At 36.9% G+C, this 25,454-nt stretch overlaps 1 protein-coding gene and 1 non-coding gene across 2 annotated transcripts; one reads left to right on the top strand and one right to left on the bottom strand.

Annotated features, from left to right (window-relative positions):
* Positions 1–24,436, top strand: ZNF569 (zinc finger protein 569). Its single transcript, XM_065925809.1, is given in 7 exon segments — positions 1–334; positions 2,250–2,408; positions 5,329–5,386; positions 15,005–15,131; positions 15,446–15,541; positions 22,584–24,232; positions 24,234–24,436. Coding segments are annotated over 5 exon segments (1,956 nt in total). The 5' UTR covers positions 1–334; positions 2,250–2,408; positions 5,329–5,371; the 3' UTR covers positions 24,303–24,436.
* On the bottom strand, positions 5,804–5,875 carry TRNAK-UUU (transfer RNA lysine (anticodon UUU)). The gene has a single exon. It is a non-coding gene; the product is annotated as a tRNA-Lys (tRNA).
* Positions 24,437–25,454: the final 1,018 nt, after the last annotated feature.

The raw sequence follows: 25,454 nt of genomic DNA, 5'->3' as shown, positions 1-25,454 counted from the left end.
CAGCACCAAGTAAGCACTCCCAGGCTCCGAGTGTCAGACTCATGGGAGGCAACTGCTGCAAAACTCTCGGCTGAGGTCCCTCGGCAGATCTGAGAGCCCCTCCACGGTGCGGTGGGTCATTTCGGTTACCCCGACAACGGGAGGGCCAGTCCCTCCGCGGCGAGCCGCGGGGGCCTCTGGGAAGAGTTAGCTGCGTCTAACGGACCTGGGCTGGTGCTGCCCACCGCCACAGTCGGCGCTGACCTGAGCGGCACCCCTCACTCGGGCCGCACAGGCTGTGCCTTTCGGGCGGTGTTGAGGTGTGGAATTGGGGCCTGTGTCTGCGGGCTCGTTGGTGAGTCTTCGGGAAGCCACGAGCTCAGAGTCCGGGACTCTTTGTGCTGGGTGGAGCAGGGGCCTGCGGCCCACCGGGTGCCTATGTTGTTGGAGGAGGACGCCGGGCAGGGCCGGCGGGTTCCCTGAGGCCGTGGGAGTGGAGGGTGAAAAACTGGGCGTGTGACTCGATAGCACTTTATTTTCCAGACATTTGTCCGTGACTCATGTAGCCGTGGAGTCGAGTGTGTAGGCGGATTTTGTGGATGTGTTTTTTTCCTTTTCTATTTCCATATGAATGAGGCTTCAAACTACGAAGCCTGTTTGTGATTTGTGAGACTGTACCAGTGCTTCGTTTCTTTGGTTATGGTCATCGTAAATATGTTTTTCTCTTAGACATCAGTAGCCCCAACACGTTGTTTTAGTATTTGTTTCAAATTTTATTTTCGTGTATTCGCCACATTTTGTGTGCTTAGTAATAACTTCATGCTCCTTGCCCCCCACTCCCAGCCCCAATTCACAAAATAAAGAAAAGCTCCAAAAAAACAAGAATCATTCATACTTCTGCCAGCCACTATCAAAATTTATTTCCCATCTTTTCATTCCCCGTGAATATATTATATATATATATGCATAGTAGCTTGAAAGTTGGAATCACACTGTACATACAATTGTGTAGTCTACCTATGGCATTTAACAATGTGCAATTAATACTTTTACATTTAAACAATTACACTTCTATGTTATCATTTAACAGGTTTTTTATGGTATACATATTAATGCATTTACTCTTGTTGATGGGTACTTTGGTTCTTTTCAACTTCTTGCCATTGTGAAGAATGTGTTTATTAGCAACTGTTTGGCACATGTTATGATGCACTTTATTAATTTTCGGTGGGCAGGGGGCAGGCTCTTAGAAGTGGAACTGATCAGTTGAAGTGTATGTGCTTATTAAAAACTACTTGTGTTTGTGCTAAGTCGCTTCAGTCATTTCATGACTCTGTGCAATCCTTTGGACTGCAGTCTGCCAGGCTCCTCTGCCCATGGATTCTCCAGGCAAGAATTACTGGAGTGGGTTACCATGCCCTCCTCCGGTGGGTCTTCCCAACCTAGGGATCGAACCTGTGTCTCTTAGTTCTACCTACATTGGTTGGTGGATTCTTTACCACTAGCACCACCTGGGAAGTCCAAAGACTCCCTAATTCTATCCAATTGTTCTCTGGTAAGGTTCCATCTGGCCAAGGGTATGGTTTTTCCAGTGGTCATGTATGGATGTGAGAGTTGGACTATGAAGAAAGCTGAGCGCCAAAAAATTGATGCTTTTGAACTGTGGTGTTGGAGAAGCCTCTTGAGAGTCCCTTGGACTACAAGGAAATCCAACCAGTCCATCCTGAAGGAGATAAGTCCTGGGTGTTCATTGGAAGGACTGATGCTGAAGCTGAAACTCCAATACTTTGGCCACCTCATGCGAAGAGTTGACTCATTGGAAAAGACCCTGATGCTGGGAGGGATTGGGGGCAGGAGAAGAAGGGGACGACAGAGGATGAGATGGCTGGATGGCATCACCGACTCGATGGGCGTGAGTTTGAGTGGACTCCAGGAGTTTGTGATGGACAGGGAGGCCTGGCGTGCTGCAATTCATGGGGTCGCAAAGAGTCGGACATGACTGAGCGACTGAACTGAACTGAAGGTTCCATCTAACCTATAGTATTATTGGCATAGTATTAGATTGCCTGTATTTATACACCCTTGATAACAGTGTTTATCATTAATATTAGTAATCTTTGTTAACCTCATAGATGTAAAATAATTCCTTTAATTTGCCGTTATTTGACTACTATTGAAGTCAACCATTTTAAAAATAATTTTTTTGTGAATTATGTGTTTTCTAAGTTATTTTCCTAAAGCAGTGTTCTATTTTCAAATTTCTTTTCCAGGTTCTTCAGGTATTATGGATTTATTCATTCATCTACTCACCATTTATTGAATGCTGCATGTGACAGGAGTTAAAAGATGCTTGAGATATAGCATTGAACAAAGTAGACAGACTCTGCTATCATGGTGCTTAAATTGTTGTGGGTCAGATAATAAGTGAGGTAAGTAAATTTAATATAACATACATTACATAGTGAAAAATTCTAAGAAGTAAAGGAGAATATATAGAATCAGGGATAGGACTTGGAGTTTTAGGTGGGGTAGCTAGAAATGCATCCTGAAAATGTCATAATAAAGATATGAAGGAAATTAGGAGCTAATTATGCACAGCACATGCATATAATTAAGGGAAGAGGGACCACCAGTTAGAAGAGCCCAGGTGGAAATATGCCTATTACCAAGAGGCTAGGGTGGCTGAAATAGAGCAGATAAGAGGGAGAGTAGTGAGAGATTAGAGGATGAAAGGTAATTGAAGGGCTGGAGGCCAGATCAGGTTGGTCCTTGTGGGCCATGTTAATGATCTTGACTTTTACTCAGAATGAGGTGGGAAGCTGTGGAAGAGTTTTGAACATGTGTGTGATATTATCTGCTTATGATTTAAGAGGATTGCTTTGGTTGGTCTGAGGAGAGGATTAGGGGAAGAGGGCAAGGACAAGGGAAGAAGTAGAAAGACCAATTAGGAAACTATTGCATTAATCTAGGTGACCTGGACGAGAGTAGTAAAAATGGTGAGAAGTAGTCATGTATGGCAGTTTGCTGATAGAACTGATGTGGTGTATAAGTGTGACAGGATGACACAGTATTTTTTAATCTGAGCAATTTGAAGATTGGAGTTATTACCTGAGAAAGGAAAGAGGGTAGGAAAAACCTGGGGCATAGGGAAATAGTGAGATTTCAGTTTGGAATATTATATGTGAAGTATGAGGTGCCCCTTGGGTATTTAGGTGGAAATATTAAGTTGGCAGTGGGATATACAAGTCTACAGTTCTAAAGAAAGGTCTCAGATTGGAGACATACACTTGGCAGTTATTAGCATGTAGGTGATACACACGTGCATACATGTGTGCTCAGTCATCTCCAATTCTTTGTGACCCCATGGACTGTAACCCCCCAGGCTCCTTTGTTCATGGAATTTTCCAGGCAAGAATACTGGAGTGGGTTGCCATTTCCTACTTCAGGGGCTATTCCTGACCCAGGGATCAAACTCCTGCTGCTCCTGCATTGGCAGGCAGATTCCCAGGCACGATACCACCTGGGAAGCCCCTTTTAGGTGACATTTACAACCAGACTGGATGAGATCACTTGGTAGAGTAGATGGAAAATGATGGAGGTAAAGGACTAATCTTTGGGTCACTTCAACATGACAGAATCTGGGAAATGAGGAGGGATCAGCAAAAGAGACTGAAAGGGACCAGCTAGAATGATTGAGAGAGATCTCAGTGATATCCTGGAAACTGAGGGAAGAATGTGTTTTAATGAAAATTGTGTCAGATGCAGCTGATAGCCCAAGCAAAAGAGGACTGAGGAAGTAACATTGAATTTAGCAACATGAAAATTGTTGGTCACCCTGCAAAGCAGTTTCAGTGAAGTAAGGACCTATAGAGAAAACTGGACAAGAAAAATTGGTGATAACAAGTGTAAACAACACTTTAAGTTTTTTCCCTTAATGGAAGGAGTGAAATGGAGTGGTAGGTGGAGTTAAGAGGTAAATAATAACCCTGTTCATATACTGAGTGAAATGATTCAACAGAGAGAGAAACTTTATAAAGGAGGAAAGTGGAAAAATGCTATAGACATGTCCTTAAATGGAAGAACAAATGTTAGGGTTTGAGGATAAAGGAAAAGAATAAAATAATCACTTAGGAGAGTGGGACAGAGAGTAGAGAAATATAATATGATTTCCAGACAGCATTGAAGACCCACTTGCTGTTAGTTTTCATGAATTTAAATTGAGCCTATTCCACATGGTTGGTTGAGTTTTTCCTCCTGCACTGTTCATATGGATGGTTGTCGCCACAGATAGGGGAGGGGAGAGTAAAATTTAACCAGAGTTGTTGGTTTCATGAAGTAAGAAAGAATGATGTGAGAGAAAGGGGCAAGGGAGTCTAAGTTAGCAAGAATTAATTATACTAATTGACCGTGGATTCAAGCCCAGGTAAGTAGAAAAGTGGTGGGAAGAGGGTGAGGGAAAATGAAAAATTGTGTAATGAAGTAATGGAAGTTCCTGATGGTGGTGAAAAGTGGTTGAGTTGAAATGTGAGAGGAAGTAAGGTGGAAAGACAAGGATATTTTTCCCTTGAGTTGCCAAATGTTCAAAATAGGACAGTCCCTCTTTTTATCACCGTACTTGTTTTGGAAAATGTGGAATATTGTTAGCTATATTTCAGTAGGGATTACAAAATGCTGATATTCAAATCCTATCATTCTTTCTTCATTTACTAGCTGAAATATTTTCCTAAGGAAAAATGTCTGTCATCAGTTCTGATTACTTTAAGATACAGTTTGCATTTATAAGAATTTGTTGTTTTCTGTGTAAATATTTAAGTCAATAGTTGTAGTAGCTGATATAAAGTATGCTTGTGTATGTATGCATGCATGCCTGCTAAGTTGCTTCAGTCATGTCCAACTCTTTGCGACCCTGTGGACCATAGGCCGCCAGCCTCCTGTGTCCATGAGATTCTCCAGGCAAGAACATTGGAGTACATTGCCATGCCCTCCTCCAGGGGACTGTCCTGATCCAGGGATCGAACCTGAGCCTCTTATATCTCTTGGATTGGCAGGCAGGTTCTTTACCACTAGTGCCGCCTGGGAACCCCTTCTCTGATACAGAGCTATTGATAAGTTCATGGGGCATCTCCTACATACGCACCTCTATTCTTGTTCACCGAATATGCTTAAGCTCTCCATGATATAGTAGTCATCTTTATACCTATCAGCATCTTTGGGGAATGTATATTCTTGGCCTTTCTGATGGCTCCAAGTATCATTTTGCTATAGAGTGACCTTTAATCTACCTTGTGGGTACAGGTTTCTCAAACCACAAAGCAAACCTTGTCTCATGACTTTTATTCTCTTTTCCAGCTCTGCCTTCTCAGGCCTAGTCCATTCCCAGAAAGAAGAGGAAATGAATGAATTCCAGGTAAATTTTAAATAGCATATTTGTTCCCTGCCTTATTTTACAGAGCAGTTTACAGGAATTGTAGTAATCCATACACTAAACTGGAAAATCCTATACAGATAAAACGTATTTTCAGAAGAAACAGAATTGGAAGATTAAGACCAAGAAAGTTAAAATATGACTATGCAGAATTGTATTCATTTAGAGAGATTAAAGTTGGGCTTCAGTCTTGAATTTCATTACTATAGGTAAACAAGAGCAGAAATTCATTATATATTTAAGTTAAGTTTTTCATTGGCATCTAGGTCAATCAATATATTATAATATATATAGGGAGACTTTCTGTAGTTGGTGAAACAGCTTTTCTGATAGTCCAGGGTTTTCTTTATAATTAAAAAAAAATATCTTGGCTGTGCTGCATGGCTTGCAGGATCTCAGTTCCCTGACCAGGGATTGAACCCAGGCCACAGCAGTAAAAGTGCTGAATCCTAACCACTAGACCACCAGGGAGGTGGTCTGTTTTGATCAAGGATAAAGCAAAGAATGTTAAAATATCCCAGCATTGGAAATAACACAGATCAACATCAACAGAAAAAGAGATAGTATTTCATGCAGTGGGATAGTACACACACACACCCATTCTCTCTCTCTCTCCATGCAGTGGGATAGTGTACACATACACACCAAAACAGATTAGTGCAATTTACAACAATATGGATAATCTTACAAACATGTGACATGAAAGAAGCCAGATGAGAGTACATTCTGTGTGGTACCATTTATATGAAGTTTGAAAACTGAGAAAACTAGTCTCAGTGTTAGGGAATAGTGGTTACTGAGCAGGTATTTACTGGGACAGGATATGAGGGAATCTTCTAGTATGCTGAAAATGTTCTATATTTTGACCTGAGTGATGGGTACACAAATATGTAAATGTATAAAAATGTCTCAGTTTGTACATTTAAGATTAGTGCATTTTACCACATTTTTCTGTATATGTCATACCTCATTTAAAAATAAAAAACAGACTATCTGAAGAAATAGATGGGATGTGCCTTTCAAATGACCCTATATAATTATCTTTTTCCATGTATGTTTGCTGTGATTTGGCCACAATCTAAAGTAATCATTTATGTTAAATTCTTATACTTTCAATCCACTAGAATGTGAACAGAGTATAAATTTTACTTGGTTTACTGCTGTATCTACAGCCCCTAGAACAATGCCTGGTATACCTGGTTTTTGTGAATGTGGTTGTAATGAATCCATGGTTCCTTATTTCTTCATTTTACTCTTAAAGTAGTGTCTGTTTCCTCTTCAAGGACATTTCCTCAGAACTTCATCCTTTTTCTTCAAACTTCCTTTGGAATCTTTCTCTTTCAGATTTTCCTGTACTCTTAGCTACTAAACATATTTCAATTTACTGCCTTTTCACTCTCAGCTCAAAGCTTTGCTTTACTGCAGCATACCTTTCTTTGACCAGGTGCCCCTGTCTCATAGCTTCTCTGTATGTCTAGTTTTTCCCTCAGTTAATTTTCAAAGTGAACACACATGTGTAGCCAGCATAAACACTGGATCAAGAAATATAATATTACCCTAACATCCATTGAACTCCTGCATTTTTCAAAGTTATTACCCCTACTCCAGGGGTAACCACTGTTTAGCTTATATCACTATAGATTATTTCTGCATATTTTTAAACTGTATGTAACCTGTGTACTTGGTGTCTGACTTCTTTTGTTTAATATTTTGTCAGATTTATGTTGAATTGCTGCATGTAAGCTATAGTTCACTAAACTTATACTGTATATTATTCAGTTATATGAATAAACCATAATTTTATATATCCATTCTATTATTGATTGGCTTTAGGTAATTTTTATTTGGGAACAATTAAAATATTGTTCCTGTAAACTTTCTATTAGATTTTTTTGCACATATGTACATATCTCTTTCTACCAAAGTAGAATTGCTGAGTCATAAGTTATGTGTAAGATTACCTTTTAATGATACTGCCAAACAGTTTTCCAAAGTGGTTGTCCAAAATTATACTCTTAACAGTATATGAGAGTTTTCAGTTACTCCAAGACAACAACATCTTGAGTGTATTTTCTATGGTCACTAGCTTGTTTTTTGATATAATATCAAACTCATAGGTAATAAAACAGAAGCTCAACTAAATTTGAGTACATAAAAATTACATTCTTCTGTTGATACAATCACCATAAATAAAATAAATTTGCAAAACCTAACAACAATTTTAGTAATATATATGGCAGACCAAATCTGGTATTTAAATATTTACAAACTAAATTAAAATCCAATAGAAAATTGCATATAAGACATGAAAAAAAATCCACAATTGAAAAGAACAAATGCCCAATATAAACTGTAAATAATAATATCTATTGTTAATCAGAGTTTTACATGGATTACCTTATATTGGGTTCATAAAGAATCTCTCTTTCCAAAAAAAAAAAAAGTCTCTCTTTCCAAAAAAAAAAAAAAAAACTCTCTCTTTCCTATTTGTTTATGTTTTCATTTATTTCCCTCTACTAGTATGTAAGTTCCAGGAGGACAAGAACTTATGTCTGTCTTCCAGCTATATTCTTGGACTCTAAACCAGTGCTGGGCATATCTAGTAACTCAGTAATTTACTGAATAAAAACCTATAACTCTAGGGCTCAAATGTGAATTATTTTCTCATTCTCTTTAGTGGCAGTTAATATTCATAATGAAAACCTCAATTACTATGAAGCCCTCAAATCGTCTCAGAGCTATCAAAAAAAGAAACAAAAAAAAAGGTTCAGTTGTTTAATTCTCTGGTTCTACTCCTTTAACATATAGAAGAAATAGAAGAGCTGAGATTTCAGTGGTATTGCAGAAACTGAATCAAATTAACTTGTTGATACATTGTACCTAGGTGTTGTAGAAGAGTTATGAATCAAAACACATGCTACAGTTCCATTTTTGGAAAAAGAGGGTTAGTGTTGTTATTAAGAAAGGTAAGAAAGTTAATGGCAAAAACTGCTGAGTGTTATGTTACTTCTCACAAACCTAATATGGAATAGGTATATGTTACCCGAAATAATGTATATGTTACCTGAAATAGTGAACTATTTCACTACTAACTGGACTCTAAGTAGTAAATAAACATGATAATGAGAAAAGCAAAATTTTCTGTTAAAAAAGATTATTTTACAGTCTGTCATAAAATCCAGGATACATGAAAGAATCTCATCATTTTCCTAACTGTTCCTTTTTCTATTGAGAATGATTAACTCTTAAAAGAGAAAAAATATCTATTCCAACATTTTCATTTTATAGATGGGAGGCTTTTGATCCAGAGAAATTTTAAATATTGTTTAAGGAAAGCCATATCATGCAGTTTTTTTTTTAAGAGAAAGGCTATTTTTTAATGTCAGGTAAAACAACATTCAAGATATAAGGTTTATTTTTTTAATTGAAGTATGGTTGATTTAGTGTGCTTATTTAAGCTGTAGACTCAGTTATACACATATATACATCCTTTTTTAAAATGTTCTTATTTTCTTAATGAGTTTTTGGAATTCCAAGTCCTAGGTTCTCTTTGGATGAAAACTCCATACGTGAGACACTGTGTGTGCATGCTGAGTCATGTCTGACTCTGTGACCCCATGGACACTATAGCCCTCCAGGCTCCTCTGTCCACGGAATTTTCCAGGCAAGAATACTGGATTGGGTTGCCATTTCCTTCTTCATTTACATTATTTTTTAAATATTCTTTTCCATTATGGTTTATTGCAGGAGATTGGATATAGTTTCCTGTGCTGTGTATAGTAGGACCTTGTTGTTTATCCATTCTAAGTGTAATAGTTTGCATCTGCTATCCCCAAACTCTGTCCATCCCTCTTCCTCCCCTGCTACCCCTTGACAACCACTGGTCTGTTCTCTATCTGTGTGCCTGTTTCTGTTTTGTAGATAAGTTCATTTATGCCATATTTTAGATTCCATGTATAAATGACATCATATGGTATTTGTCTTTCTCTTTCTGCCTTAGTATGATAATCTCTAGTTGCATCCATGGTGGTGCAAGTGGCATTATTTTATTATTTTTTATGGATGAGTAGTATTCCATTGACTATGTACCGTATCTTCTATCCATTCATCCAAGACAGTAAGCTTTAAACAACAAAAAGAATGTTACTTTAAAATGCCAGTTAGAAAAAAATAAAATAAAATAAAATGCCAGTTAGTGCATTAGATAAAAAAGATAAATGGTTAGGACTACTCCTGCATCAAACTGCAGAAAATTTATTATAAGGAATACTGTGAAAAATAAGAAACATATTAGTAGGAAACTTTTATTGATCTGTCTTAGCTCATGATAGACACATAGACAATAAAATGAACATAACTTCCAATAATAATTTGATAGAGCTAATTGATTGTCATAGCTTATAGCCTGGAAACAATTAATATCCCCTTTTTAGATATGGAAAAAATAAAAGACTGCCCATCTATTAGGCCCAAATAAAATTCACTAAATTTCAAAGTACAAACTGTATATATTCCACAATGCAATTACATAGGAAGTTAATAATAAAACTTCAGAAAGAAAACATTTCCACATAGAAATTTTAAAATTAGCATAAGGAACTTAGATCAAGAAAAACAGAATTTAAGATCATGGTTCAGGCCCTAATACCCTAACCATACTTAATCTTTTTTTTTTTTTTTCATACTTCATCTTAAGCTGGAAAAATAGCCAGTAGTGGCTTGAGAATAGGATGGTCTCAGCATGAATGCAGTAGTAGAACTAAAGATAGAACAGCTGGAGATTGTTTATTGATGACGCTTCTCATAGCTGGTTCTCCTGAAGGGGATCTGGGAGCATATTTTCATGGCTGCCACAAAAATAGCACTTTGAAAAGTTCTCTTTCTGGCATGAGCATTTATCTGTCTTAATAGATTTACCTAGTGTTACTGACTGTCTGACAGAAATCTTACATAACAGTTGCTTAAACAGGACAGAACTTTGTCTTTGTAGGAATTAGGTACCTTAAACAAAACAAAACAAAACGAAAACACTTGTCCTGTATCTCTAAGGCACAGGGAACCAGGATTCCTCTATTTCATTTTTCTATGTGTTGACCAGCATCTTCCCATTACCCCCACTTCTCAGCCCCTGGCAACCACCATTCTATTCTCTACTTCTATAATCTATTTCATTTTTCTGTGTGTTGACCAGCATCTTCCCATTACCCCCACTTCTCAGCCCCTGGCAACCACCATTCTATTCTCTACTTCTATACTCTATTTCATTTTTCTATGTGTTGACCAGCATCTTCCCATTACCCCCACTTCTCAGCTCCTGGCAACCACCATTCTATTCTCTACTTCTATAATTTTGACTTTTCAAGATTCTACATATAAGGGATATCATAGTATTTTCTTTCTTCATCTCACATGCCCTGACATGTCTATCCATGGGGTTGCCAATTGCAGGATCCCATCTTTCTCGTGGCAGAGTAATATTCCATTGTATATGAATGTATTACCTCTTCTGTATGCATTAACCTGCTTTTTGGTCTCTGCTTTTTAATACACTCTCTAGGTTGGTCAATAGCTTTTCTTCCAAGTAGCAAGCGTCTTTTAATTTCATGGCTGCCAGTCACTGTCTGCAGTGATTTTGGAGCCCAAGAAAATAAAGTCTGTCACTGTTTCCACTGTTTTCCCATTTATTGGCATGTAGTGATGGGATCAGATGCCATGAGCTTCATTTTTTGAATGTTGAGTTTTAAGCCATCTTTTTCACTCTCCTCTTTCACTTTCATCAAGAGGCTCTTTAGTGCCTGTTTACTTTCTACCATAAAGGTGGTGTCATTTGCATATCTGAGGTTATTGATATTTCTCCCGGCAATCTCGATTCCAGCTTGAGCTTCATCCACCCCAGCATTTCACATGATGTACTCTTCATATAAGTTAAATAAGCAGGGTGACAATATACAGCCTTGATGTACTCCTTCCCCAATTTTGAAACAGTTCATTGTTCCATGTCTGATTCTAACTGTTGCTTTTTGACCTGCATACAGATTTCTCAGGAGGCAGGTAAGGTGGTCAGTATTTATTCTTTTATTTTTTTTTTAATAATTTCTGAAACTAATTTTTGGCTATGCTGGGTCTTCATTGCTGCATGGGCTTTTCTCTAGTTATGGCAAGTGGGGGCTACTGTCTAGTTGCAGTGTGTGGGCTTCTCATTGCAGTGGTTTCCCTTGTTGCAGAGCACAGGCTCTAGAGTGTGCAGGCTTCATTAGTTGTGGCATATGGACTCAATAGTTGCTCTAGAGCACAGGCCTAATAGCTGTGGCACATGGGTTTAGTTACTGTGAGGCATGGCATGTGGGGTGTTCCTGGATCAGGGACGGAACCCATGTCTCCTGTATTGGCAGGCGGATTCTTTATGACGGAGTCACCAGGGGAGCTCCAACAATATTAATTCTTTTAATCCACGAACGTGGAATATCATCTCACTTATTTGTATTCTCTTCAGTTTCCTTCATCTCCTTGGTTAAATTTATTGCTAAGTATTTTTGCTGTTTCTGATACTTCTGTGAATGCATGCATGTGTGCATGTCAAGTCATGTTTGACTCTTTTTGACCCCATGGACTGTAGCCTATCAGGCTCCTCTGTCCATGGGATTCTCCAGGCAAGAATACTGGAGTGGGTTGGCATCTCCTCCTCCAGGGGATCTTCCTGACCCAGGGATTGAACTCGCATCTCTTATGTCTCCTGCTCACTATTTTGAATGGGATGATTTTATTTCTTATTCAGATATTTTCTTGTTAGCGTATACAAACAGAGCTGATTTCTGTCTATTGATTTTGTATCCTGCAACTTTACTGAATTTTTTGGCTTGTTCTAACAGTTTTTTGTTGGTGATTTTAGGATTTTCTGTATATAAGATCATATCATCTTAAAAAGACTTTTCTTCTTTCTTTCCTATTTGGATGTTTTTTTTTTTTTTCCTTGTCCTGAGTGCTCTGATTAGGATTACTCATACTACATTGAATAGGATTGATGAGAGTACCTTGGTCTTGTTCTGGTCTTAAAGGAAAAGTTTTCAACCTTTTACCATTGGGTATGATGTTAGCTATTGGCTTATCATATATTGCCTGATTTATGTTGAGCTACATTCCTTCTATACTCAATTTGTTGAGAGTTTGTATCACAAAAGGATATTGTATTTTGTCAAATGCTTTTTCTGCCTCTGTTGAAATGATCACATAATTTCTGTCTTTCTGTTAATGTATCACATGTATAGATTTGCATGTGTTGAACTATCCTTGCATCCCAGGATTAAATCCTTCTTGATCATGGTGTTTTAACATGCTGTTGAATTTACTTTGCCTATATTTTGTTGAAAATTTCTGCATCTACATTCATTAGAGACACTGGCCTATAGTTTTCTTTTCTTTGCAGTTTCCTATCTCCCTTTGGTATCAGGGTAATGTTGGTCTTGTAAAATGAGCTTGAGCATGTTCCTTTCAGTGCAACTTATTTTTTTGTGTGAAAGATTGAGAAAGATTGGGATCTATTCATCTATAAATGATTGATAAAACTCATCAGGGAAGCCATCTAGTTTTTGGAGGGAGAGGAGGATTTTCTTTATTGAAAGATTTTAATTACTGATTCAGCTCCTTACTCATATCTGTTCTGATCTATTTCGTGGTTCAATCTTGGTAGGTTGTATGTTTCTAGGAATTTATCCATTTGTTCTAGGTTATCCACTTTGTAACCATGTAACTGTTCATAATAGTCTCTCATGGTCATTGTATCTGTGGTATCTTTCAGATATCACATGCCCCCTCTTTCATTTTATTTATTAGACTCCTCTTTTCCTTCTTGATGGTGTCCTTAACACAGTTAGTACTATCTGCTTCTCTGTAATGTCCTCTGAGAATGTTATCTGCTGCTCTCTCAGACTTTTCAAAAGCTCAAAATTCAGTATGCTGGATATGATGAGAGAAAAATGACTCTCTTTGGCACCATCCCATATAGCTGAGAAAGCAGGGTACTCACACATTTTTACTTTCCTTCGTGAATGAAATCATGGGCCAGGATTTCTCTTGGCCCTAATAAGCTATGTTGCCTTAATGGAGGAGTGATATAGGTAAAAGTCAAACTGTTCCTCTTACCCTTTCTGATGAGTCCAGACTTGTATTTTTTGCTTCATTGGTGCACTGGAAATTCTTTGCTGGAGACTTGCACTTTCACAAAGTCTGTCTTTTGTTGAGTGCCTGTCTCAGACAGTCACTTTCTGGGGGCTCCTCAACAGTGGCCAAAAGAGGCTAGAGTCAGTTCACATGCCTCTCAGGGATCTACAGCAAGAACTGAGGTCTTTATGCTTATTTTTCAACATTTGGTAGGCAAGACTCCTTCTGTGTCCCTTGCATATGGTGCTGGATCCCACCGTTCCCACAAGGGCACTTTCATCCATGGATGGATGCCAAAGTATTGTTTTTGCAGCAGGGACTGAATGAGGGATGTCTTATTTAGCCATGATTGCCTTTGGTTTCTTAAGCCTGATTATTTACAAGTCCTTGCTCTTCAGTAGGAAGGGCTCCAAAACAGGAGTTTCCATTATTCTCACAGCACACTCTGAAGCTTAGTGAATGTTCATGTTCATAGAATCCGTTTAGGACCTAGAAATTAATAATCAGAAACATTTTTTGTGAGTTTTCTCCTGGTGATTTCCTTTTATCTTACCCCCTCTGCCACAGAAATTCCTGAAAGTGTAGGAAATATGGACAGCTCCCTTTGTTCCAGTGCTGTTTTTCTTACGTTTATATTTTTGGAGTATTTTGGTTTTTAACTAGGAAAAGTGCATTTGATTTCTATGTCACACTGCTTTGAAGAAATTTGTCACCATTCCTCATTTCTGACACTTTAAATCTTTCTTGATACTATTTTCTCATAGTTCTGGTTGTAATTCAGATTTAGAATTTTTAAATTCTAAAATTTAAATCCATTTTTTAAAACTTCATTAACAAATCTTTTTTTCTGTATCTTTTGGGATTTGTAGGATTCTGTTTGTGGCCCTCTTTTTTCAGTATATGTAAACTCTGCAATTTTCATGGCTGCAGACACGTAGACTTGTGAACAATAAATAGGCATTTTCAATTTAGATTTCTTCTGACCTAATGAACAATATGTGCAACTGCTAAATCAATGAATATCTCCAGTTGGATGTCTTACTATGCTTCAAAGTTTGTATACCATTCTCTCCCCTTTTCTGCTTCTATCCAAAACCTATTTTCATGTGTTAGTGAATCACAGGGATCTAGTGAGTTCCCAAACCAGTTAACTTTGAGTGAAGTTCTATATTCCCCCAGTTTTTACAGTCAGTATAAATCAGTACCCAAGATCTCTTTAACCCAAAGTAGTTATTAAAGGTATGTGCTTGCTGAATCAATGAATGAACATAAACTGACAGGATATTGCTAAAATGATTTTTTTCTTTCAGACAGTAACAAAAACAGATAAAATTTATTTTATAATCTCTTACCTTTGTGTATTACCTGAACAAGTTTCAATATATTTTGTCCACAACATATAAGGTGGATGACTTCAGATTGAGTGGGAGTATGTTGTTACAGGACACGGTGACATTCAAAGATGTGGCTATTGATTTCACTCAGGAAGAGTGGCAGCAATTGGATCCAGCTCAAAGGAACCTGTACCGGAATGTGATGCTAGAAAACTATAACAACTTAATCACAGTGGGTAAGGGTGTTTTCCTATAAAACTCAAATTCTGGGAGTAAAGTTCCTTTTTTCCCTGCCACAGTGTTTCTGAAATGTGTGGAATCTTCAAGTGTTAGACTGAGTTTGGTCTTTAGATGCCTTTGCTCACATGCACATGCATGCTGCACCTTTCAAAGCAAAATGTCATGTCATCTATGGTTATGTTTCAGGGGCAGCAGCCCTAGAAACAATGCTTTTCTTATCCTTCAGAAAACCTTCAGCTAGCCTCACTTCTTGAATGATTCTTTTTTCCTACTATTTATGCCCAAATCTTACATCCCTTCCCTTTGACAGGATGTCCATTCACCAAACCTGATGTGATTTTCAAGTTGGAGCAAGAAGAAGAACCATGGGTCATGGAGGAAAAAGTGTTAAAGAAACACTGTCCAGGTTAGTGAGAGGGAAGCATACAGGTGAGGAAGGGCCAAGACCCCTTAATAGCTAATATGTAAGTTCTTGATCCCTCTGAAATATTCCACAAAGGTATTTTTTTTTTAAGGCCATAGAATTCCGTACTGATGATTGGTGTGAATTTTTTATATATGTAAGATGTCATTTTTGAAACTTTTTTTTTAATTCACATTTTTGCTTTGAACTTAAATATCCTAACTCTGTCAAGCTTTGAAGTCAGTGGTACACTGATTTCATAAGTTTAGAAGCTTTCCTTCACATTCTTCACAATCTGTATAAAATTACTCATTGTGTTATCTTCTTATTTATGTCTTCCATTAATTCTGCATCATCAAATATTAGCTCTCATTCATTGTCTTAACACTCTGCTACTGAAACTCAGATAGATCCTAGACCTTTTTATTTTTTCCTCCATATTTTTAAATCTCCTATTTTCTTCCTTTGTAGCTCTCTGTTGCTTTCTCAGTAATTACTTTAAATATATCTTCCAGTTTACTAATTCTCTCTTCAATTGTGTTTATTTTTAACTCATCCACCTTTTTAAAAAATTATTTATTTTTGGCTTTGCTGGTTCTTTGTTGCTATGCATGGGCTTTCTCTATTTGCAGCGAGCAGGGGCTACTCTCTAGTTGTGGCGCACAGGTTTCTTATTGCAGTGGCTTCTCTTGTTGCAGAGAACAGGTTCTAAGTGCACAGGCTTAAGTAGTTGAGGCACGTGGGCTCTGTAGTTGTGGCTCTGGTGCTCTAGAGCTTGGGCTTATTAGTATTGTGCCACGCAGCTTTATTTGCTCTGCAGCATGTGGGATCTTCCTGGACCAGGGGTTGAATCTATGTCTCCTGCACCGGCAGGTGGACTCTTTACCACTGAGCCACCAGAGAAGCTTAACTCATCCACCTTTGAAAAAACTTTTAGTATAAGTATTTTGTATTTTTAGAAATTTCTTTTGTTTTTGCAAAAATTTCTCACATCTTTCTGATTCTTCCTAATAATTTCTGTGACTTCTTCAGATTTGTGTTTTAATTTTTGCTTCTTTAAAAATGCTGTACATAGCTCTTTTGTATTCTGTCCCTTACAGTTCCAGTATTTTAAGTCCTCAGGTTTAAATGTCCTGTTTTGAGGACTCAATGTGTTTTGATTCTTCATGTGCTTGATGGTAGCTGATTCCAATTTGAGTTTTTTAAAATCTTAATTTATGATAATCTTCTTGTCCTAAATTGGGTTGCTTTCTTCTGAAGATGATTTACATGTGCTTCTGGTGGGCACCAAGAGGCGTCTCCAAGTGAGGATCAGTTCTTTGAAGGTCCTGGCTTTTGATAGGAACCTCAGTTGAACTTTTCTTCTTTATTGATAGCCCAAGAGCCTTATACTTTACTTAATAAGGCTTTGCATAGGTACTCAAGTCAGATCCATCTTCAGGCTGCTTTCAGTTCTGCTATCTCTCAGTCGTGGTTTTGGCTAATACTTGGTTTTGTTTTGTTCATTTTGTGTGTGTGTATAGTGCTCAGTTTGTTGGAGAATACTGCAGTGTTCTTGGAGGTTTAGGCTACTTCCTGTAAGCCCAGTAATGCTTCAAAATTTCATTTTTATCCACTGTCTAGTTTTGCAAATGAGGTTACCCTATTGTAATTTCAATGTTAAAAATTCTTATGTAGTCTGTCTCTTTTATTCCCCCGACTTGCATGGTGTTTTTTGTTTTGGGTGGTTTTATTTTTCTCTTTATTTCTTTCTTGGTTCTGCTGGTTAATCTTTTTTTAGCCCTTTTTGTTTTCTCATTGTTTCTTCCTCATGCATTTATATTTCTATAAATATCTTTCTATATTTCTAGCTCTTGATTTATACCTGGTATTTTCACTAAGTTTTTTCATTGATGGCAATACTCAGTCAAGATTTTCATTCTGTATGTCATAATTGCCTTAGCTTGAATTTTTGTCTGCTTTCCTTATAGCATGTTTCTTTTTTTCTTTTCTCTTATATTTTTTAAGAGATCTGATTTCAATATCTTCTCATTTTTGAGTGAGAATAGTTCTTTCTTGACCTGATTTTTAAAGAAGTGTAATGTTAGGGAAGGAAAGACAGTTCTCAGATCTAGAGCACAAATCTGCAAACTAAACTGCAAACAAAACTGCAAACTTTCTTTTCTGAGGTAGAAAGTTCTCAGATTTAGATCACAAACCTGTTGACCAGCCACTTGTTTTTGTAAATAAAGTTTTATTGGAATAAATTCATACCAAGTCATTTATATCTTGACTCTTAATACTTTCCTGTTACAGAAGCAAGGTTGAATAGTCATGTCAAAGACTATATGACCCATGAAAGTGAAAGAAAGAAAGACAGTGAAGTCACTTAGTCATGTCTGACTCTTTGCAACCCCATGGACTGTAGCCTGCCAGACTCCTCCTACATCTGTGGGATTTTCCAGGCAAGAATACTGAAGTGGGTTGCCCTTTCCTTCTCTAGGGTATCTTCCTGACCCAGGGATCAAACTCCAGTCTCCCACACTAAAGGTAGACTCTACCATCTGAGCTACCAGGAAAGCCCATATGACCCATGAAGCCTAAAATATTTGCAATCTAACCTTATTTAAGAAAAAGTTTGCCAACTCTTGATGTATAGGAATATATCTGTGCTTCATACTAAAGCCTTTTATTCTGCATGGTTGTGTGAATATACATATGTTTAGGCTTTATTTCTTCTCATCCAAAAAGGAACTGTGGCTACGAGTCTCATAACTCTGAATCTTATACTATCACTCCAAGACTTCTTGCTAAAAAATAGTATTTCACAGTGTTTCCTTGCTCAGTCCTGGTTTCCTTGACATAGTTAGGGATGTCAAGTCTCCTGTAATCAGTCTGCACTCCCAAATTTTCATGTTGTAAACATGGGTTAATTAATTCTTCGCTTCAAGGTGGGATGTCCATTTTGACAGTGTCCACTGTTTGTGCTGCCCACAATTGGCATGAACAGTTGTCTTCTCTTAGAATCCTTTTTCCCCTGTCCCACCCTTCACTGAATTTGTCAATATTAACTCATTATAATTAGGGTTATAGCCACCACCTAGGATCACTGAAGCATCGACGTTTCAATTCTTGTTTGTGTACAGGAAAAGTGATCAGATAGTTTTTCATTCTGCCATCTGAAAACGGAGTCTTTTCTGTCACATTTGGTTTTTGTTTTTTTTTTCCACATTTGGTATTTTGATCTTCCTCCTGGACTTTGTCACTTCTACTTGGACAGTACCTTAAAGACCTGATCTTGCCTTCTCCCTCAACCCCTTTTGTTTAATTGAGCTTTTCTGTTTCCCTAAACTGAGGTGACTCAAAAGCTTGAGCTCAGTATACTGTTTTCTACCAAGTCTCTTAACTACCTGCTTTCACAAGAATCTTTCATCTCCTTTATTCTCAGTCTGGCAGAGAGGAAAATGGAGATTATTTTTTCCTCCCTATTTTTGAGCTAAGCAGCCACTGAGGACTGGAAATCTTACCCTTTGGTATGTAGATTTTCATTTATTCTGTTTGAGCCAGTTCCTTATCTCTAAATTCCTCTGCCTGGTGTGTTGGGGTCCTTTAATGGACCGGAACCTGCTAGTCCGGAGTCGATAAGAAAGTGAAAGAGAGAGCCGGAGGGAGGTGGAGAGAGAGAGAGAAAGAAAAAGAAAGAAAGATACAGGGACCCGTGTGAAAAGAGTCACTGAAGGGAGTTACTGAAAGGAATCCAAGCAGATACCGTTTCTCATGATCTCAGTCCTGAGAGCTGCGTGCAGCTCTACTCGTTACCGGAATAGGAACTGATAAGGAACAGAGAATCCTTGAGAAATGGCACAGAAAGGAAGAAAAACACAACATATTGGATTCCTTAAAGTTAAACATCCCCTAACATCCTTGATGTAGAGCTCTTCTGCTTATCCTTCTCATGAGAGTAACCTCACATATTCTCTAGGACGGAAGAGTAGTCTTTGTCTTCGTTAGTTTATACCTTTTTTATTCTTTGCCTCATTTTCATGTGGTTTTGGGTAGGATCAGAGATAAATTCATGTATCAATTAGGCCATATTTAATTTATCATTATTTGTTTTCCCTTTTGTTCAGTTGTTTAGTTGCTAAGTCATGTCTGACTCTGTTGCAACCCCATTTACTATAGCCTACTAGACTCCTCTATCCATGGGATTTCTCAGGCAAGAATGTTGGAATGGGTTGCCATTTCCTTCTCCAGGGGATCTTCATGATCCAGGGATCTAATCTGTGTCTCTTGCACTGGCAGGCAGATTCTTTACCACTCAGCCACCTGGGAAAGCCCCCTTTTGCTCAGTACTTACTCCCTTTTCAGTCATGCTAGGTAGGCTTGTCTGCTTTTATATTCTGATTCTGTTATCCTATTTTAACCTTCCTGTTGTTTGCTCTCATTTTATTAATTACTGTAGTGTTCAGGTGAATTTTTTAAAAATATGTAGTACATGCTTACAATACAGATTTTTTAAAATACAAAAGGATATATATTGAAAACTAATTTTTCTTCTCTTACCCATGTCTTCCTCTATGCTGGCAACCTGTAGTATCATTTTCCTTTGAGCTATTACTTATTTGTATTTTCAAGCATTTTTATTGAAACCACTTTAAGTTGATAGATTAACTTGTAAATAACTATCATCTCTGGTGTTGAATGTTCTTTTCCAAGAATGTGATATGCCTTTTGTCTTGGTTTCCTAGGGCTGCTGTAACAAAGTAGAGGCTAGAAATACAAAATCAGGGTATAAGTAGGGCTCATGTTCCTACTGAAACCTACAGAAGATTCCTTGCATCTTTCAGCTTCTTTTATCCCCAGATATTCCTTAGCTTGTGACAGCATAACTCCAGTCTTTGTCTTTAACGTCACATAGTGTTTCCTTGTGTTTTTGTCTCTTCATGTGGCAATCTTCTCTTAAGAAAACCAATCAGATTAGGGGCTTACCCTACTCCAGTGTGACCTCACCTTAACTAATTACATCTGCAGTGACCTTATTTCCAAATAGTTTCATGTTCTGAGGTAGTGGGCATTAGAACTTAAACATATTTTATTTTATTTTTTTTTACAAAAGTTTATTCTTAAATGTACAATAGGTTCCAAGACACTTCATTCTAGCTATAGGCGGCAAGAGATATCATGGCAGGGAATCCAGGTGTTTAAACAGGAATGGAACTAAGGGTCATCATTGCCTCAGGCACAAAGAACAGCTTACTTTTTTGCCAGATTTCTTAATTTCACCAGTGGCCAGGGGGCCTTTCCCCACGGCCTTTGCTTTTAGCTCCTCGAGTTTCTTCTGCTCTTCCTTCTGCTTCTGCTTGAATGCCTTATCTTCCTCGTCCATCTCCTTGGCTTGCTTCTTGTGCTGCTTCAGGGCTTCTTCTTGCCACCTCGCGGCCCAACATGGTGCCTGCTGCCCCTTCCCCCGGACTTAAACATATTTTAAAGGTGGGATACACAATTCAATCCATAACACTGTTTCATGTGTTCATGTGTGTGCATTTAAAGTTTTACAATTTTTTGAACTTTCTAATTAAGTATATTCCCAAATTTTTTGTATTTTTATTATAAATGTAGTCCTTTGTTATCTTTTCTAAATAGCTTTTTGTATATAGGAAAGTTACTAAAACTGAGTATTAATTTGCTATAGTGAATTTAGTGAACTTTCTATAATTTTTCAGGTAACTCTTGATTTTGCAAAGAAAGAGTTTTAATATTGACAAATAATGTGAATTTTTCCTTTCTAAGTTGTTTGTGTGTGTGCGGGAGGGTGATCCATGCTGTGCAGTACATGGGTCCCTAGTTCCCCAACCAGGGATCAAACCCATGCCCCCTTCATTGGGAGAGCAGTCTCAACCACTGGACTGCTAGGAAAGTCACCCTTTCCAAGTTTTTTATACCTCATTTCTTTCTCTTATTTAATGCTCTACCCTGAACTATAATAATATTTGTGATAGTACTCATCTTTTTCTTTTTCCTGACTTTAATGTGGCTGCTTTGGGATTTTTCCCATTAGGAATGGTACCAAGGTTTAAGTTGTATTGTGATTTTTCTCTAGTTAAATATGTTTCCATTTTATAAAGTTATTTTTATGGAAAAATGGGTGTTGAATTTTTAACATGTTTTTAATATCTTTGGAAATGATTACTTGATTTTTTGCTTTTGACCTATTTACTATTACTATTTACTTATAGATTTCTGTAATATTGAAACATACATCTGTTCATGGAAAAAAGCAACATATGTATGTCTTATATTTAATATGCTTCCAAGTCACTTTCTTTTCCTTCTAGGTCATTTTGAATACAGAGTTTCGCACTGATATTCAAAAATGAAATTGATGTATAGTTTGCTTTTTGGGTTGTCATCTTTATCTGGTATTGGTATTATGTTTGTCTCATACACAAACATTATGAAATATTTTTCTTTCATAATATTTTGTATAGCACATGCTTAACAGCTGTCCTTTAGATAGTTGTTTAAATTCCCATGTAAACATCTATGGGCCTTGTCTATTTGTTTTGTTTGGGGATTTCTTTCCATAAATTTATTTGTGGAAATTGGTCTTTTTTTTTTTTCTACATCTTATAGAGTGAGTTTAGGTAATTTATATTTTCCAGAAATTATTTCTGTCAAGTCATTTATGAAAGTTTATTTCCATAGAATCTTGTAAAATACTTTTATGGTTTTTTAGCTTCCTGTTTTACCTTTTTCTCTATTGATGTTTCTTCATTTGTATATTCTGAATTCCCCCTCTTAATTTATCCAACAGTTTTATATTTTTTATTTCAGATCCCTTTAAGCAATCAAAGCTATTTCTATTTCATAAATACCTGCCTCTACTCATATTTCCTTTCTTGGGATTTAGTGAAGCTTAGGAAATAGGAGCTATATATAAATCTAGAATTTGCTTAATAGGAAATGAGGCTATAAGCTAAGAATCCCATACATGTATTTTTTTGTTTTTAATTAGGTATGATTTTGGGAAATTTTACAAGTGACATTTATTTGCAATTTCTTTTAGGAGAAATATGGGGGATGGATGAGCAGCTGAAAATTCAGGACAGGCTTTTGATACAACTTGAAGATAACTTCACAAAAACACTGACTGAAGAAAAAGTCAGTGAATGTCATAAGAAATTTGCAAATGCATTCCCTCTGAACTCAGACTTTTTTCCTTCCAGTCACAGTGTCTATGAATATGACTTATTTGGAAAGTGTTTAGAACATAATAATTTCAACTATTATGAGAGAATCTTTATAGGAAGAGAAGACTATGAATATAAGGAGCCTATGAAATCATTTGGCAATAGCTTATCCCATCTTGTAGTAACCCCCTTTAAGTGTAATCATTGTGGAAAAGGTTTTGATCAAACTTTGGACCTCATCAGACACTTGAGAATTCATAACGGAGAGAAGCCCTATGAATGTAAAAAATGTAGAAAAGCCTTCAGTCACAAGGAAAAACTGATTAAACATCATAAAATTCACAGTAGGGAGCAGTCTTATGAATGTAATGAATGTGGGAAAGCTTTCATTAAAATGTCAAATCTCATTAGACATCAACGAATCCATACTGGAGAGAAACCCTATGCATGTAAGGAGTGTGGGAAATCCTTCAGTCAGAAATCAAATCTAATTGATCATGAAAAAATTCATACTGGAGAGAAGCCTTATGAATGTCATGAGTGTGGAAAAGCATTCAGCCAGAAGCAAAGCCTCATTGCACATCAGAAAGTTCATACTGGGGAGAAACCTTATGCATGTAATGAATGTGGTAAAGCCTTCCCACGAATAGCATCTCTTGCTCTTCATATGAGAAGTCATACAGGAGAGAAACCTTATAAATGTGATAAATGTGGAAAAGCCTTCTCTCAGTTTTCCATGCTTATTATACATGTGAGAATTCATACAGGTGAGAAACCCTATGAATGTAATGAATGTGGAAAATCTTTCTCTCAAAGCTCAGCCCTTACTGTACATATGAGAAGTCATACTGGTGAGAAACCTTATGAATGTAAGGAATGTAGAAAAGCCTTCAGCCACAAGAAGAACTTCATTACACACCAAAAGATTCATACTAGAGAGAAACCTTATGAATGTAATGAATGTGGGAAAGCTTTCATTCAGATGTCAAATCTTGTTAGACACCAGAGAATTCACACTGGAGAAAAACCCTATATATGTAAGGAATGTGGCAAAGCCTTTAGCCAGAAATCAAATCTCATTGCTCATGAAAAAATTCATTCTGGAGAGAAACCCTATGAATGTAATGAATGTGGGAAAGCCTTCAGCCAAAAGCAAAACTTTATTACACATCAAAAAGTTCACACTGGAGAGAAACCTTATGACTGTAATGAATGTGGTAAAGCCTTCTCTCAAATTGCTTCCCTTACTCTTCATCTGAGAAGTCACACAGGGGAAAAGCCTTATGAATGTGATAAATGTGGGAAAGCCTTCTCTCAGTGCTCACTACTTAATTTACATATGAGAAGTCATACAGGTGAGAAACCCTATGTATGTAATGAATGTGGAAAAGCTTTCTCTCAAAGAACTTCCCTTATTGTACACATGAGAGGTCACACAGGTGAGAAACCTTATGAATGTAACAAATGTGGAAAAGCCTTCTCCCAAAGTTCCTCCCTTACAATACATATACGAGGTCATACAGGTGAGAAACCCTTTGACTGTAGTAAATGTGGAAAAGCCTTTTCCCAAATCTCATCTCTTACACTTCACATGAGAAAACATACAGGTGAGAAGCCTTATCATTGTAATGAGTGTGGTAAGGCCTTCAGCCAAAAGTCACACCTTGTTAGACACCAGAGAATTCATACTTATTAGAAATAGAAACTTTATAAATCTTGTGAATATGGAAAAAGACTTCAGAAGGAATTTGCATTTCCTTGCACATGATATAATGGGATCTAGAGCAGAAAACTGTGAATGTGGGAAAGCCTTTTTAAGAAGCCACACATTTGTGATACAGAATTCTTACCAAGGGGACAAAATATATGAGAAAGCTGATCATCAAAAACCTTCAGCAGACATCTTACCTAATGATATTTATTCAGCATTCTCACTAAAATCTGAAACAAGATATCAGCTTATCAACATGATAGTTGAGCTCCTAGCCATTGCAGAAAAAAGAAATACTTTTAAAATAACCTTTTTATACTAGAATAGTTAATTAGAAGATATGTTGATATAAAATATTTATGAATAAACATAATAGTGAATTACAACACATATATATGTAGCTAAACATTTTGAAGGTTACAAAAGAACACCTGAAATTTTGAGAAAAATAACATTGTCTTAAAAGACATATATATATATAATTTCTCACAAATCTCTAAAGTACTTCCACTCAAAAAAAATTTTTTTTTACCAGTTATGTTTTTAAGAATTTCACAAACTGATTGAAATTTTATATAGGAATGTAAAGGGCCACAAATAGGTGAAATATGTAAAAAAAAAAAATGAGAGAGAAGATACACCATTAGATATCACATTTATTTAAAGCTGGTATCATTGTTTTTAAACGATGTTCTTAATGAGTATATCAGTGAAACAAGTTGAAGATTGGAGGAAGGAAATATGGAAATTTTGTGTATTATAGTGCTATTCAAATCACTGGAGAGAAAATGACCTATTCAATAAATGGAAGATTCATATTAACAAAAAATGTTAGCTCTCTACTTTTTATCATATACAAACATAAAATCCAAACAGACTGAAGACTAGAACATAAAAAGCAAAATCCTATAAGATGAAAATAAAATAAGACTATATTTACTACTTTAGAGTAACAGGATTTCTTTAAACATACATAAATGTGGAACATTCAGTTCTTTTTTGGTGCACTGGCTTCAGAGGCACCCACATATGTCAC

The sequence above is a fragment of the Muntiacus reevesi genome, chromosome 2 (genome assembly GCF_963930625.1).
Source record: "Muntiacus reevesi chromosome 2, mMunRee1.1, whole genome shotgun sequence".
NCBI classification, from domain to species: Eukaryota; Metazoa; Chordata; class Mammalia; order Artiodactyla; family Cervidae; genus Muntiacus; species Muntiacus reevesi.
This window is presented reverse-complemented; position numbering and strand designations above follow the sequence as displayed.